Source organism: Zalophus californianus, chromosome 14, assembly GCF_009762305.2.
Source record: "Zalophus californianus isolate mZalCal1 chromosome 14, mZalCal1.pri.v2, whole genome shotgun sequence".
Lineage (NCBI taxonomy): Eukaryota > Metazoa > Chordata > Mammalia > Carnivora > Otariidae > Zalophus > Zalophus californianus.
This window is the reverse complement of record NC_045608.1, coordinates 31,528,535-31,541,883: the sequence shown is the minus strand read 5'-3', so window position 1 is coordinate 31,541,883 and position 13,349 is coordinate 31,528,535. Positions and strand designations below refer to the sequence as shown.

General features: G+C 50.4%; 1 protein-coding gene across 3 annotated transcripts in view; it reads left to right on the top strand.

Moving 5' to 3' along the window:
• IMPA2 (inositol monophosphatase 2) overlaps positions 1 to 13,349 on the top strand; it is a 42,522-nt gene that overhangs the window by 8,421 nt on the left and 20,752 nt on the right. For all 3 annotated transcript variants that reach the window (XM_027577274.2, XM_027577273.2, XM_027577275.2), the window contains exon 2: positions 7,766 to 7,899. In XM_027577274.2, coding sequence (XP_027433075.1) covers positions 7,766 to 7,899 — 134 coding nt within the window. The remainder of the gene's footprint in view (positions 1 to 7,765; positions 7,900 to 13,349) is intronic.

The following is a 13,349-nucleotide window of genomic DNA, read 5'->3' as shown; positions in this document are numbered from 1 at the left end:
GGTGTCGATCCTTCCAGGCCCTGGAAGATGGAACAACTTCCTGAAAAGAGTCATACCTGCTCTGTGACTTTAAAAGGAAAAACTAGAGAAGTTAGGTAACAGGCTTGGGGAGGGTAGAGGGAGGTAAGGGGGTCAGGGCAGAGAGAGAAGATGGATACCCCAAGGGGAGAAAGCCAAGGGTGGCACCTTGAGTAAAGCTTGAGATGGAAGAGGAGAGTGAGGCCAGTGAGTGGGTGAGGTTTGCGGGGCCACGAGGAGACCCTCAGTGGAGGGTGGGGTGGCAGGGGGGTGCCTGCTCAGACTGACCAAGGTGAGTCTCCATGATGGTGTGGTGGGTGGCCTTGGCCATGAGTTGTAAGGTGATGGAGACCTCATTGTGAAGAGCCTGTGGGTTTCTGGCTCAGGCAGCTGGGTCGATTCCATTGCTTGAGAACTCCACACGGGTCAGAGACTAGAGAATCCCTGAGGGGGTTGGCTCTGGTCAGAGATGGAAAATTGGGAGCACCTGCTGTGGAATCCATTTTCCTGCACTTAACAGCTATGACCATGGGCAACTTTCCTCATTTCTTTGTGCCTCAGTTTCCTCATCTTGAACATGGGAAGATAATTATTACTGTGTCAGAGTTATTGTGAGAGTTCACTGGTTGGTATGCATGAGCTGCTTGGAATGGTGCCGGGACAGAGTGAGCCCGAGTGCCAGCAGGGTGATGACCCGGCCACGGGGATGCAGTAGGTGGGGTCCCGGGAGTGGCTCCTGCTGGCAGGGCCCAGCCTGAGATCTTGGACACTTGTAAGGAATGGCCTGAGGTGGAGAGGGTCAGATGACACAAAAAAGGGCAGCTGAGGTATGGGTGAGGGTGTCCCCAGGATGTGATGCACGAGGTGGCCAGGTGCCTGGTGAGGCTGGTTTAGAGTCATGCTGGAGTGCAAGGAACACAGTGGGTGGTGGGTGACGGGAATTTAGAAAGTAGAGATGGCAAGTTGGAGGAAATGTAGCCATGAAGCTGAAGAGGGAGACAGTTACACTGGAGAGCTTTGAAACTCGCTGGCCTGTGAGCCCAGGAGAACCTGGTGTCCATGGCCCACCTCTGCTTTAATCAGCTCCTCCACTTTCCCGTGATTAAGGTTCATTTGTGAGGTATTAGCAGATGTTGACTGCTGACCCCTATGCTACATGATAACCATGTGGAATTCACTTTGTAGGTTTTACTGATTGTCCTGCGTATTAGGGTTTCTCAGAGAAACACAACCAACTGGAGGCCAGCAAGTTCTGGTGGGCTGACAGGCTGGAGACCCAGGGAGAGCCAGTGAACCTGCTCAAAAGCCGTAGGCAGGAAGAGCTGCTGTTGCAGATGAAGTCAGCCATAGTCTGCTGGAGAGTTCTCTCTGAGAAGGAGCAGGCTTTTCCCTCTGTTCAGGCCTTCAACTAATTGGACAAGGCCCACCTACATTCCAAAGGGCAGTCTGCTTTCCTGGTTAAAGTGTTAATCTCATCCAAAAACACCCTTGCACAAAAACCCAGACTACCGTGGCCCAGTCAAGTTGACACATAAGATGAACCATCACATCACACTCGAGCTCGAATCTGTCTAGAACCTGAGACGTACGGTCAGTGTCGTCAGGATGCCACCCCCATGAGCCACGTTCTCAGTCCAACAGACCTGCTGCCTCTCGGAAGCCCCACTTCTGGCAAGTTCTTTAGGCGAACTGTTCCCTGGGCTCTGGGGCACACACAGGTTGCTCTGGGGTCTGGGAGACTATCTGTACAGCAGACTTGGGGACAGAAACACAGAATCAAGATGGTGCGCAGACTAGAAGGAGGCATTGGGATAGGACCCTGACACTGGCATTGAAGCGGATGGCGTCCCTTCTTTTTAGACTGGAAACTCAGGTGTCAGTGACTAAGAGCCCTTGTTTTTGATGTTATGCACTAACAGAATGTTATCTGGAAGGAGAGACCCAGTCCAGGAGGTCTGTGGAGTAGATGCTTCGTTAGTGAGTAGCTGAAAAACATTAGTTAAAAAACAGCATACGCTGACTTAACTGCTGGCAGAATGAGAATGTTTATGATCTCCAGGAGCGCAAATAGCTGTGGTAAAGGGCTGTGGCAGCAAGCTGTCCTGGCAGCCCCGGGGGCCATCCCCTGTGGACAGGCCTGTGGCGAGCAGCCGGGCTGTTTGAAAAAATACAGCGCACTCTCACCGCTATTCCTTGCAGGGTAGGAACATTTATGAATTAAACTTTTCTTAACCTAGTACTTTGTCATCCCATCTGAGATCTGTACACTGGGTACAGGTTTTGGTTTTTTGTCGTAAGTCATTAAGTTCTGTCAGGTGTTTGCTTTCAAGAACAACAGAGTGGCACGGGTCTGAGTGTATATGTACACCATTTTTGTGTCTCAAGACCTTTACATAGGATTCCTCCTTTAATTCTTACAATCACCCAGTGTCTGAGGTGCGACTGTTACTACAGATGAGGGAACTAGGGCTCTAAGAAGCTCAGTGATACCCCCCACCCTCCGCGGTCTCCCAGGTGGAATTCAGATCTGTGTGATTCCAAACTGGGGAGGTATCATCTGTGCTCCCTAGTGATGCTATGAAATGGGTCCAAGTAGGAATTACATTACACACAGGAGTTTTTCATGTGCATTTCCTCCCCGAAGAACTAGAAGAAATAGCATTTCCGAGCCCTGGGCAACTGAGAGGAGGCTAGTTTACATATAGCTTCCCCACACTCGGAAATCCACCATTACATACAATGCCTCTTGCCTTGCTGGGCCTGGAGCCTGGGGGGCAGGCTCCCTTAGTGAGGGAGGGCTGGGTCCTGGAGCTGCTCCGATGGAAGGCAGAGCTCTTGCCCTCTAGGTGCATCTAGTGGGAGAGACTGGGCAGTGCCTTCCAGTGATGTGAGTGTGCTGTAACATGTGCCAGGTGCTAGGGAACCCCTGAGCCAAGAGGAAGGGCCTCACCCAGGGTGAGTGGGCGGAGGGCTCCACAGGCGGCTTCCTGGAGGAGCCAGGTGGGAGCAGGGTCCTCAAGGGCAAACGGAGTCGGCCCCTGCAGGAGGAAAGGAACTCGTGTTCAAAGACAAAGTTGTGGAAAGGAGAACAGAGAGTGACTGAGGGTGGCAATGGGGACGAGTGCCACCCAAGCTGGCCACAGAGGTCCTCACCCGCAGGACATGGGCCGTCCTCGTGGGGGGCCCAGCAAGCCACAAGGGGGGTGCCAAGAGATAGATTTACTTTCCGGGGAGGCTGCTGTGCTCGCCGGGGACCGCAGTTCAAAGGAGCAAGGCGGGAGGAGGTTTGGAGGCTGGTGGTGACAGACCACGGGAGAAGGTTAGCAGAATCGGGTTTTGGAAATCATTCGGAAATGGGATCTACCTATCTGGGTGTGTCAGCGGGTGAGAGGGAGGAGTTAAGGTGTCCCAGTGAGTGCGACCCAAGGCCGGGAGAAGCAGCAGCGGCTGAGAGAGGGCTGGCCACGGCACCCCACTGCAGGTTGCCAGTGAACACGGACGGCGGTGTGGCCTGCCCTGCCACTGGGACGCGGGGTATGCAAGCTCCATGGCTTTCCTCATGACACATGCCCACATCGAAATGATCGTAGCACAAGAGTAATAAACATTAATAGACACAAGAAATATTTTGAAAACGCACATGACTCAATACTCTCCTCCTGAATCCCTAAATCTCCCCTCTGTGTGATTTGTAGTGAGGGGCCTGGGTCCTCCAGAAAGTGTGCCCAGATGACATCAGACCTTTCCCAAACTGCCCACAGAGGTCCTGAGCATGCAGCTCCTCAACATACCAGAGTCGGGTATCTTTTGGATCTGGAAGACCAAATGCATAAATACCAGGGCCATTAGATACAGCTTCACAAGAGCACTCGCTGGAAAGTCTTCCTGCTTGAGTTACCAATGAGCTCAGCCTGTAGCAGCCAAGAAATCTTCATTCAGATGTCCCCCAAACCTGACCGTGGAGCAGCCCCTGCGTAGGGCGCAAAATCTACCTGTGGGAGGTGGATACAGAGACAGGACAGCCGGGGCTCCTTCACTGGCGTGGCCCGATGTGGAATCCCAAGAGGCCGGCTGTCTGGTTTGCACAAGTTTCCTAGCAGCATGCTTAGAGACCGATGCCCCTCCGCCTGCAGAAGCTGGAGACTCGTCATAGAGGAGGTGATGTCTGAGCTGAGTCACAAAGAGAACACATGGGCCAGAAGAAGGCTGGTGGTTCTGTGGGGCGGGGGGAGGCGTGAGGGTGAGTGAGTACTTTGGCTGGCGCGTAGCCGTCATGGAGTGGGGGGTGGGGGGCATGAGAACGCAGAGGTTAGGTGAGGCCCATTTGTTAGGTTGGTGGTTCGGCCTCCTTCACAGACCAGCGACAGAAGCAAGGCAGGTTTCTTTTTCCTACAGCAGCCCAGTTAGAAGTCTGGGGAGTAGGGGCTCTGCTTCTCCAAGTCACTCAGGGAACAGGGTGCCTTGTCGCTTGTTGCTTTAAGGAGGTGCTCTCTCCCCACGTGACCAAAGCTGACCGCTCACCACAGCCACATCGCCACCAGCTGGCGAGGGGGAAAGGACAGGAGGGCGGGGTGTGCAAACAGTGGCCTTTTAAGGGTGTGACTCAGAAGTTGCACATATCCCTTCTGTTCAGCCCTCTTGGGCAGAACACGGGGCCACACCTCCCTGCACAAGAGGCAGAGAGATGTGGACTCTTGAGCCTTGCTAAACCTGGGGCTTCTGTTCGTGAAAGAAAGAATACTAGCTATTTGGGATCAAATAGTCTCTGCTAGAGATCAACTCTCAAGGAAGCTATGGTTATGTCACTTTTGGGGGTTTTGTATCCTCAGTGCTAGGGAGCCCCGAAGTGTCTTATGCTGGGAAGACCCATGCTTAAGATCAGGGGTTTAGCAAGCCCTTCTGACTGTCGTGTGGTAAGTGGGAACGGGTGTCCTAAAGCAGTTTCGGGCAGGCTCCAGGAGGTGGGGCCGGTGGATGGAGGTTAGAGGAGGAGACTCCAAGCACATCTTAACTTTCTCACAGGGTCACCAAAACCCACAGTGAAACAAAACAAAGAGACCAAGGTGGTCAGTGTTCATACAGAGTAATGGTCCAGTTGGAAAAAAATGTGCAGAATCTATTCAAGCAGTCTGATGTGTATTTTCTTCATGATTCAAAGAATTTTGTGCACCTGCTCTGTGCCAGGTACGATTCTAGAGGCAAGGGGTCGTGGCAGGGAACCAAAGCGAGCAGCTCCTGCTCTCCTGGGGAGACATACCATCAACAAAGGGACAAACAGGTTAATTTCAGATGGCACGAAGTTCCAGATAGACTAGAAAATATAAAGTCCCTGGGACAGACAGAAATTTGGTGAGGATCAGCCAGAAGACCAGAATGGCAGAAGGATGGCGAGCATGGGGGTGGCCTGTGGGAGGTGAGATTTGTAGGTCTGGGGATTTTTCCTAAAGCATGGCAGTCATTGGGCAGTTCTAAGCATTAACGTGATAGAAGCTGATGCATGTTGAAAAATTGCTCTAGTCCCACCACAGAGACTGCAGGGCACTATGGTTGGAATCCCAACATTGAACTGTGTGAATGCTCAAGTGTAACATGAAGCCTGTGTCCCCTCAGGGTGGCTGTCCCAGGACTCGTGTGTGGCAGTGGGTCAGAACATCCCAGGCCCCTGAGGACCCTTCCTCATTCTGGGGTTTGAGAACCTGCTCTCAGCCCAACTACTCCAGTGTGGCCCCCAGCATTGGGGTCACCACAGAATTTGTCAGAAATGCAAATGTCAGACCCCAAACCCCATACCCTCTTGACCAGTTTTCACTCCAGCAAGACCTCAGGTGACTCATGCACAGTGAAGTTTGAGAAACTCTGATGGCATGTCGCCTGGTCTTCCTCTCTCCTTCCCTCTAACCGTATGCATACACACCCCACACACAACCACACACACTCCCTTCACACCTCCCCACACACACAGGGACCACATACACATCACATGCACATATACATAAACCACACACATCACATGCACATGCATAAACCACACAGACACCACATACGTGCACACATAAACACACCCCCACGCACCACACTGAATTGCCGTACAAGATACAAGCTCCTTGCCACGTGACCTATAGATAGGAGGTCTGGACTAGCCCAAAATTTAGGGGTCCCTAGAGGACAAGGCAGTGCTACATGAGTTAGATTTGAGGAGTTTCAAATCTATAAACAAGGAACCTGTGGAGATTCATTTGGTGGGAACGTACTGTGTGCAAATCAACGTTTTAAGGAGATTAGTTAGCCTGACTGTGCTAAGGAGGATGTTGCACATAGAAGGGCCAGGAAGGTCCCAAGTGGCAGACAGTCTGGGGACTGGCACAGAAATGTTAATGGATTCTGCATGAGCGCTAGATGCTTTGTCTTTTGCATTATTTACAAAATTACACTTTAGATTTTCTGTAATACGGATCTGTTAGTGACCAAGATGAAAAACAGAAGGAAATCTGTCCAGGCTCAGCACTGTTGGGGCTGGCACTGTTAGGGGCCGGTAATGTGACGAGCATAGAACGTGGGGATTGCTGGATGTCTCGGGGTCTCCTGCTTATTCTTTAAAATTCCACATGCATCCCTCCTCTCTGCAGACTTGGGGGCCATCTCCTGCTGCCCTCCTCTTCAGCACCGTCAGTACCAGCACAGACCGAACATGAAGCAGGCACTCGGGAAACATGATCTAAGGTGGAGGGATAAGGCTCATGGTGGGCAAAGGATGTGGAGTCTGGGTAGCTGAGTGATTGATGGTACTTTGGGAAGAAAGGCAGGATCTTGGGGTGGTAGCCAGTTTTGGAGGAAAGGTCTGAAGTTTTTAGGTGTCCTGACTTTGTCGTCACGCTGAGGGAGACACTAAGTTGTTACAACAGACGGAAATGGAAAGAAAGGCCCAGGCTGGAGAAGGAGTGCTTTTTATTTCACAGAGTAGACCTGGTCCTTCCCAAAGTGTCCTGTGACTGATTAACCACTCCACATGCCTTCCTGTTTGGGCCTTCCAGGGGTTCCTGGAGCCGATTGGGCCAGGCAGAGAGGCACCAGGAGGCACCGTCCATGCCTCGCCTCTGTATTTGGCTGCAGCAGGTTTGCACTGGGTAGTCGGCCTGTGAGCCCAGACCCTGGGGTCAGTGAGGTAGTGGCGCATCCGCCCTGGCCTGTAGGTATCGCCCTGACCAGAGCGGCAGGGAGAGTGTGCCTTCCTGTTGGTGAAGTACCTCTTAACCTCTCCCAGGTCTCCCCGTTTGAATGTGGATTCAAGAGCATGTGATCCACTCCATATGATGCGTGAAGTGAATTAGGGAAAATACGTTTTTACAATGAAATCAAATTCTTGGGACTCTCTGGGGGCAAAGGTATGTTAGTTACATCATCTTACATTGGATGAGGCTTCATGCTCTTTAGAACCACTTCATGCTCTTTTTTCTTTTCCTTCAAAGAATAATTGCTCCACAGGTAGGACAAGCTTCAACAAGTTAGCCCGTCTTTCTGGTGAAAGAACAGTGGGTAGTTAGGCTCATCAGACGCCCCAACAGGAGCTCTTGGTTATGATGTTAAGCCCCCATGGCCTGCCCGTGATGGAAGCAGCCAGTGGCCCTCAGACCCACACCCGCCACCCACTTTGTTCAGAGTTGACGCCCAGGAGGCGAGAGCATATGTGGAGGACCAGGGTGCTCGTCCGTTTCACTACCTCCTGTACGTTTTTGTACTTTGATTTCAGATCATCAGAAAAGCCCTTTCTGAGGAAAAACGCGTCTCCACAAAAACATCAGCTGCTGACCTCGTGACAGAAACAGATCACCTCGTGGAAGGCTTAATTATTTCTGAGCTGCAGAAAAGGTTTCCTTCACACAGGTAGGTGTGTTCCTCCAGAAGGGACCCCGTAACATGCTCCCCAGTGTCTGACTCAGGGTGCCATGCCGCCGGTTGGTGGGGGCAGATGTGAAACAGGGAGCCTCACAGTTGGCCTCCCGTGTTTTGATCGCATGGTAAACATAACGTTTTCATTCATTTTACTGTGATCTTCACAACGCTCACGTCAGTCTGTTACCTTACAAACACTGAAAAGGCTCCACTTCTCTAACACGCTCAGGGGAAGTGCTCTACTCCCCTCTGCTAAGCCACTTGACATATTTCTGGAAGGACTTGGAGCAAGTAACATTCCCTGCCTGTGTCTGCATGGTGGCCCCACGCAGACTTTCCAAGAGGGATGCCTCCCCAGGTCCACATCTGTTGGTGCACCCCTGCTGGTTCTCAGGGACATGTTCTCCCCTGTCAAGCCAGCACATGTGTCAGGGAAGGCTGCTCTCCACCCTAGAAGGCCCTTATGAGGACTCCACCTTCTCTAGAGCAGAAGTTCTTTTTTTTTTTTTTTTTAAGATTTTATTTATTTATTTGGCAGAGAGAGACACAGCGAGAGAGGGAACACAAGCAGGGGGAGTGGGAGATGGAGAAGCAGACTCCCCACTGAGCAGGGAGCCCAATGTGGAGCTCGATCCCAGGACCCTGGCATCATGACCTGAGCCGAAGGCAGATGCTTAATGACTGAGCCACCCAGGCGCACCCCCCCCTTTTTTAAGATTTTATTTATTCATTTAGAGCAGAAGTTCTTAACCCTTTTGGGGTCACCATGTGGAGAATCCAATGCAAACCATTAATCTTTTCCTCAGGAAAATTCACACACAACGCAGAGTACTAACCACTATACGATCACGGCACGCCACCCTCCCGGCGGCTCCTCAGGAAAATTCAGATATATACGCAGCATTTTGCGTCTAGTTCCAAGGGAACCCTAGACCTCAGAGGAAGACTCCCCTTGAACTCTGGGCAAGGCGGGGCACTCCCCAGGCCCTCCCTCATGCCTGGAGCTCTGCAGGAGAGAGTTGGAAAACCTCCTCCTCACAAGGGAGGGCTCCCTCTCTTCACAGAGGAGGCTGCCTGTGGGATTGGATTTCTGGGTATGGATTGCTGATTGTGGTAATGTTCCATGTTTGATGGGCTTACACAGCAGAGGCGTGGAGGGTGGTCTCCCTCAGCATCTGTCTGGCACAGGGTGGGTGCAGTGGAGTTTTTCCCTGTGAATGATTAAATGAAAGAAGGGACAAGCCAGCATTCAAACATACCTCCTTTTTCCCCTGTTGTTTCCTCTTAACTGGTTAGGTCATCTCAGGGTCAAAATTCTCTCTGCCAATGGGTCGTGTTTGTTTTGTTTTGTTGACAACCTTTGTGTGTGAGCGTCTGTTATTTCTTACTTCTTTATTCAGTGTGAAGTCAGGATTCCTGACACCTGTTATGATATTTACAAGCTCTAAAACATTTATGATTTTTTAACTTTTTGAAACACAAGTTAAATGGTAATGTCAAAAGAATTCTATAGATTGCTTTTATTCTTTGAGAGGAAAAAGACCACAGTAACCAACATGTTGTTTCTGGTTGAGGAACTATTTTGGTACTTCAGGTTTCTGTGGTCTTGGCCCAGGTGGCTGTGGCAGAAGTGAGGGCTGGCTCGGCCCTGTGGGGTCCTGGTAAAGGCCTGGAGGTCACTGCAATACTACACATATTTATCGGGCTTCCAGAAGGTTTCAGTTAGATTACTCCTGAGAACCCCAATTCTGGGTTCACACGTGTTGCATGTGTTGGCAGCAGTTGCTAAGTGGTTTGGGTCCACTCTTGTGTCAATATGGGGCATGGATTCCATTTGTACAAGGTGTATTTATTCATTGCCGTATACCCCAGGATAAAAGTCAGTGTGTTATATGAGTGAACGTACCTGCCCCGCCCCCCGCCAGACACCCCCACCCTACCCTGCAGCCTGGGGTCACCAGGGGATCACCAAACTCGGAAGCCCACTTGGAAAACCATTGACCCAGAGCAGTGGACCCTACCTAGGGTGTGTGCCAGGCCCACCTGGGCTTCTCCAACCTACTAATGCCAGGCCTCCATCTCTGAAAAAGCCCTGGGAGAAGCAGATACACACACCTGCCCAGGAATCCGTGATTTAGAGTAGCCGTTCCCAAAGCGCCTCCAGCTCATGCTGGCCAGGCTGGGATGGATGAGATGTGGCTGCCCCATGGTCACCTGTGGCTCTTAGCCACTTGCTTCTCAGCTCTGAGGGCAATACCAGGACTCGGGGAAGCCTGGATGTCCTTGTGCTCTGCTCGGTTTGCCTAGAAAACTCAGGTAGATGAAATCATTTCTCAACATATCTATGCCAAGTGTGGAGTGGGTTTTTTTGGTTTTTGCCAATGACTAGGATTTGAAAGAATTTGGGAGCATTTAATTGTATTTTAGATCATAGACATTGATAAATTTGCAATGAGAAAACATTGCATACACATAGTAAAGTAGCGTATTATAATTTTTTTGCATTCAGAGTATTTAAATATATCCCTTAAATAATAAGTTAGCATAAACTGGCCTATCATCTTTTTTTAGGAAGGACTCCCTGTTATTTGAGCTTATGCTGGTCCCCATTTCTAGTCGTTTATGAAACCATTAAAGAGTGCAGCTGTTTTTTAAATAAAATAAGAAACAACCTGGTATAGACTCCCTGTTTTATTATTTTATTGTACTCATTTCTGAAATCCAAAGTCTGGGTCCCCAATCTGGAAGACAGGAGTACCAAAGAACTCTAAGATTTAAACTTGCTACTGCCCGCGGCTTTGGAAAATCACCCATCGCCCGTTCTCAGGGTCTCAGCCTCCTCATCTAGGACCGAGGCACCCAGCCAAGGTCATCATATGGTGGTAATGACAGAAAGCAAACCAGCAGGTCGAGGTTGACAGTTAAAGCACAGTATTGGCATTGACCACATTAGCTCAGTCTCCATCCAGGTCTGCCTTTGTGGGGTGCCTAAACCTGTTTTTAGTTGATGATTTTGAATCAGGTCCAAGTTCTGCAACTTTGGAAATAATTCAGTAGCATCACTGAACTATATTCATATACACCCTGTCCGTGTCCCTTTTGTATGGGTTAGTGCAGGCAAAGCCCGGTCTGGGCTCCCCTCAGCAGGATGCGGCCTTGTCCATCGTGGTGACTCCCAGGCCCTGTGGCGTGCCCTGTGTGCCCTGGACTTGGAAAAAATATGTTCCTAACCACCACCGGCTAAACGCTTGCTTTCCACCACTTTCCCACTGTGTTTTGCGCTGGGCACTCATGTCATTGGGCCGCAGAGCCTGCTGCAATGCTGGCCAGGCCTAGGAGCATTAATTGGCTCCCTAGTGAACCAAAGGGTGACCCTGACCTTGTCACAGAATAAACGAACTAGTCAGGGAAAAAAGGCCTAAACACACTTGGCCATCGGAATTGTAAAGGTTTGTTAGGACTATAAGAAAAAAAAAAAGTAGATAAATTATGCAAAAGGGCATCATTCTAACTTGTTACCAAGCTTTGAACCTTACCCCAGTTGCTGCTTTCCTCTTGTATGGTAGATAGGCTTATGAAAAGGCCCTTGAGCTCCCTAAATTTAGGCACATGGCTTGTTTTTTTCTATTTATGTTATGGATTTTATGTAGCTGTCCAAATGCTTTTATTAAGGTCTCTGTTATTTCACACCTCTGTCTGTCCAAGTTGATTTCCCCACTCCCTCTGCAGAGAGCTGAAGAATGTTCTCTCCGCTTCCCACATGAAGACAGTCAGGTTTCAGTGAATAAACTACATCCCTCCTCACATACCAGGGAGGTATTTTTGGTGCCTCAGAGGAGGGGACACGGGCCAAGGTTCTGCCCCAAAGTGTCACCCACAGGTGCGAAGCAAATAGCGAGGTGATGGACATTCCTTCCCCCGCTGTTGACTTGGGCAGCTGAGTGGAGACGAGAACTCTTGGGCATGAATCCCCTGCTGGGAAAGTCCAGGGCTCGGCGTGGTTCCTTTGAGTGCTTCCTACCCTACCAGAAATGCTGTGCAGGACAAAAGCTGTGTCAACAGGAGCATTGTGGGTGCTGCTTTGAACATGCTGCTTGGTGACCCTGTAGACCACATCCGTCCCACCTGTTCTGCTAGTGAGCCAGCGGGCCTCCCGGCCCTGCGTGTCCTGAGAAGCCCCACCGGTGCACCACGGGCTGTGCTTCCTGACAGGCGCGTTTGCTGCCAGTCCTGCAGAGATGCTCTTCCCTCTTCCTTCAGTGAGACCCCACAACTCTAGTAGGTACCAGCTTCCCACTTAAATCAGGTTTAAAAAGGAAGAAATTTCCACATTCCTCCTCAGTTCCTAGGAATTTATCTTTGGATGTGAGTCACTTCCATTTCTATCTTGACCTACTAGCAAGTTGTCTCACTGCTTTATCAACCTTGTGCCCAGTTTAAGATTTGGCACTTGATCCCTATATGTGTGTGTTTTTAGGGTGTGGACCCTTTTCTTTGGAAACATAATCACAAGCCATTGCATGGGAGGAAAATCATGTAGTTATAGAAGAAGACATTGAAAAGAGATGTAGTTCCTTAAGTCTTTGGCTAAGAAAACTTGGCAGAGCTCATCCCACGCATAATCATCAGTGATTCTGCATGCCCGTCACCTGCCTCCCCACTGTGGTGATCAGGAGTCAGCCTGCCTGGCTTGGCTCCCCCGACTTCATGTCTTTCCTGATGCCGTGTCTGCCGTGTAGACCTGCGTGCCTGGATCACATGATCCAAATGACCCAAAACTCCGCGGAGGGGAATGTGGGGAGGGGCACAGTTTCCAGCAGGAGGAGGGGACCAGGAGCATGCATCCCTAGATTGTAAGCTTCTGAGCTCAGGCTGCTGGCCCAAGCTTTCTCTGCACTGCAGCTGTTTTTCAGGGGATGGATTTCTCAGGCACCTTCGTCGGTGCTGCCGGGCCCCAGTGCTCTGCCTCTCCTGCAGGGGTTTCTCCAGGGGCAGCAGCTGGGGCCGGTGGAAACACATAACCAGAGAATGATACATGTTCACTCCTCCCACACATGGACCGATTTCAGATCCTTTATCAGAGAGAGGGGGTAGACAACTCTGTGTGTGCATGGACGGTGTGACTTTCATAGTCCATGAAATGGAAAGGGGTGGTGCCAGATGAGTTACGGGGCATGTGACAGTGCTGGGGGCGATGAGCAGGGACATCAGAATGCACTGGTTCTTCTTTCTCAGTGTTGCAGTTGAGGACAGCACTTGAGATGCAGCTAGTGAGAGTAAAGAACTTCTTAGTTTTTTGAAATTGCATTTAATTTCAATTATTTAAATAGTTCGTTAAATTATTTAAATAGTTTGAACCAGTAGCTCGTTGGTACCATTGGGGCGGAGCAGTTAGAGGTTTCCAGCTCAGTGTTTTTATTGACAGTATGATGTCCATCTTA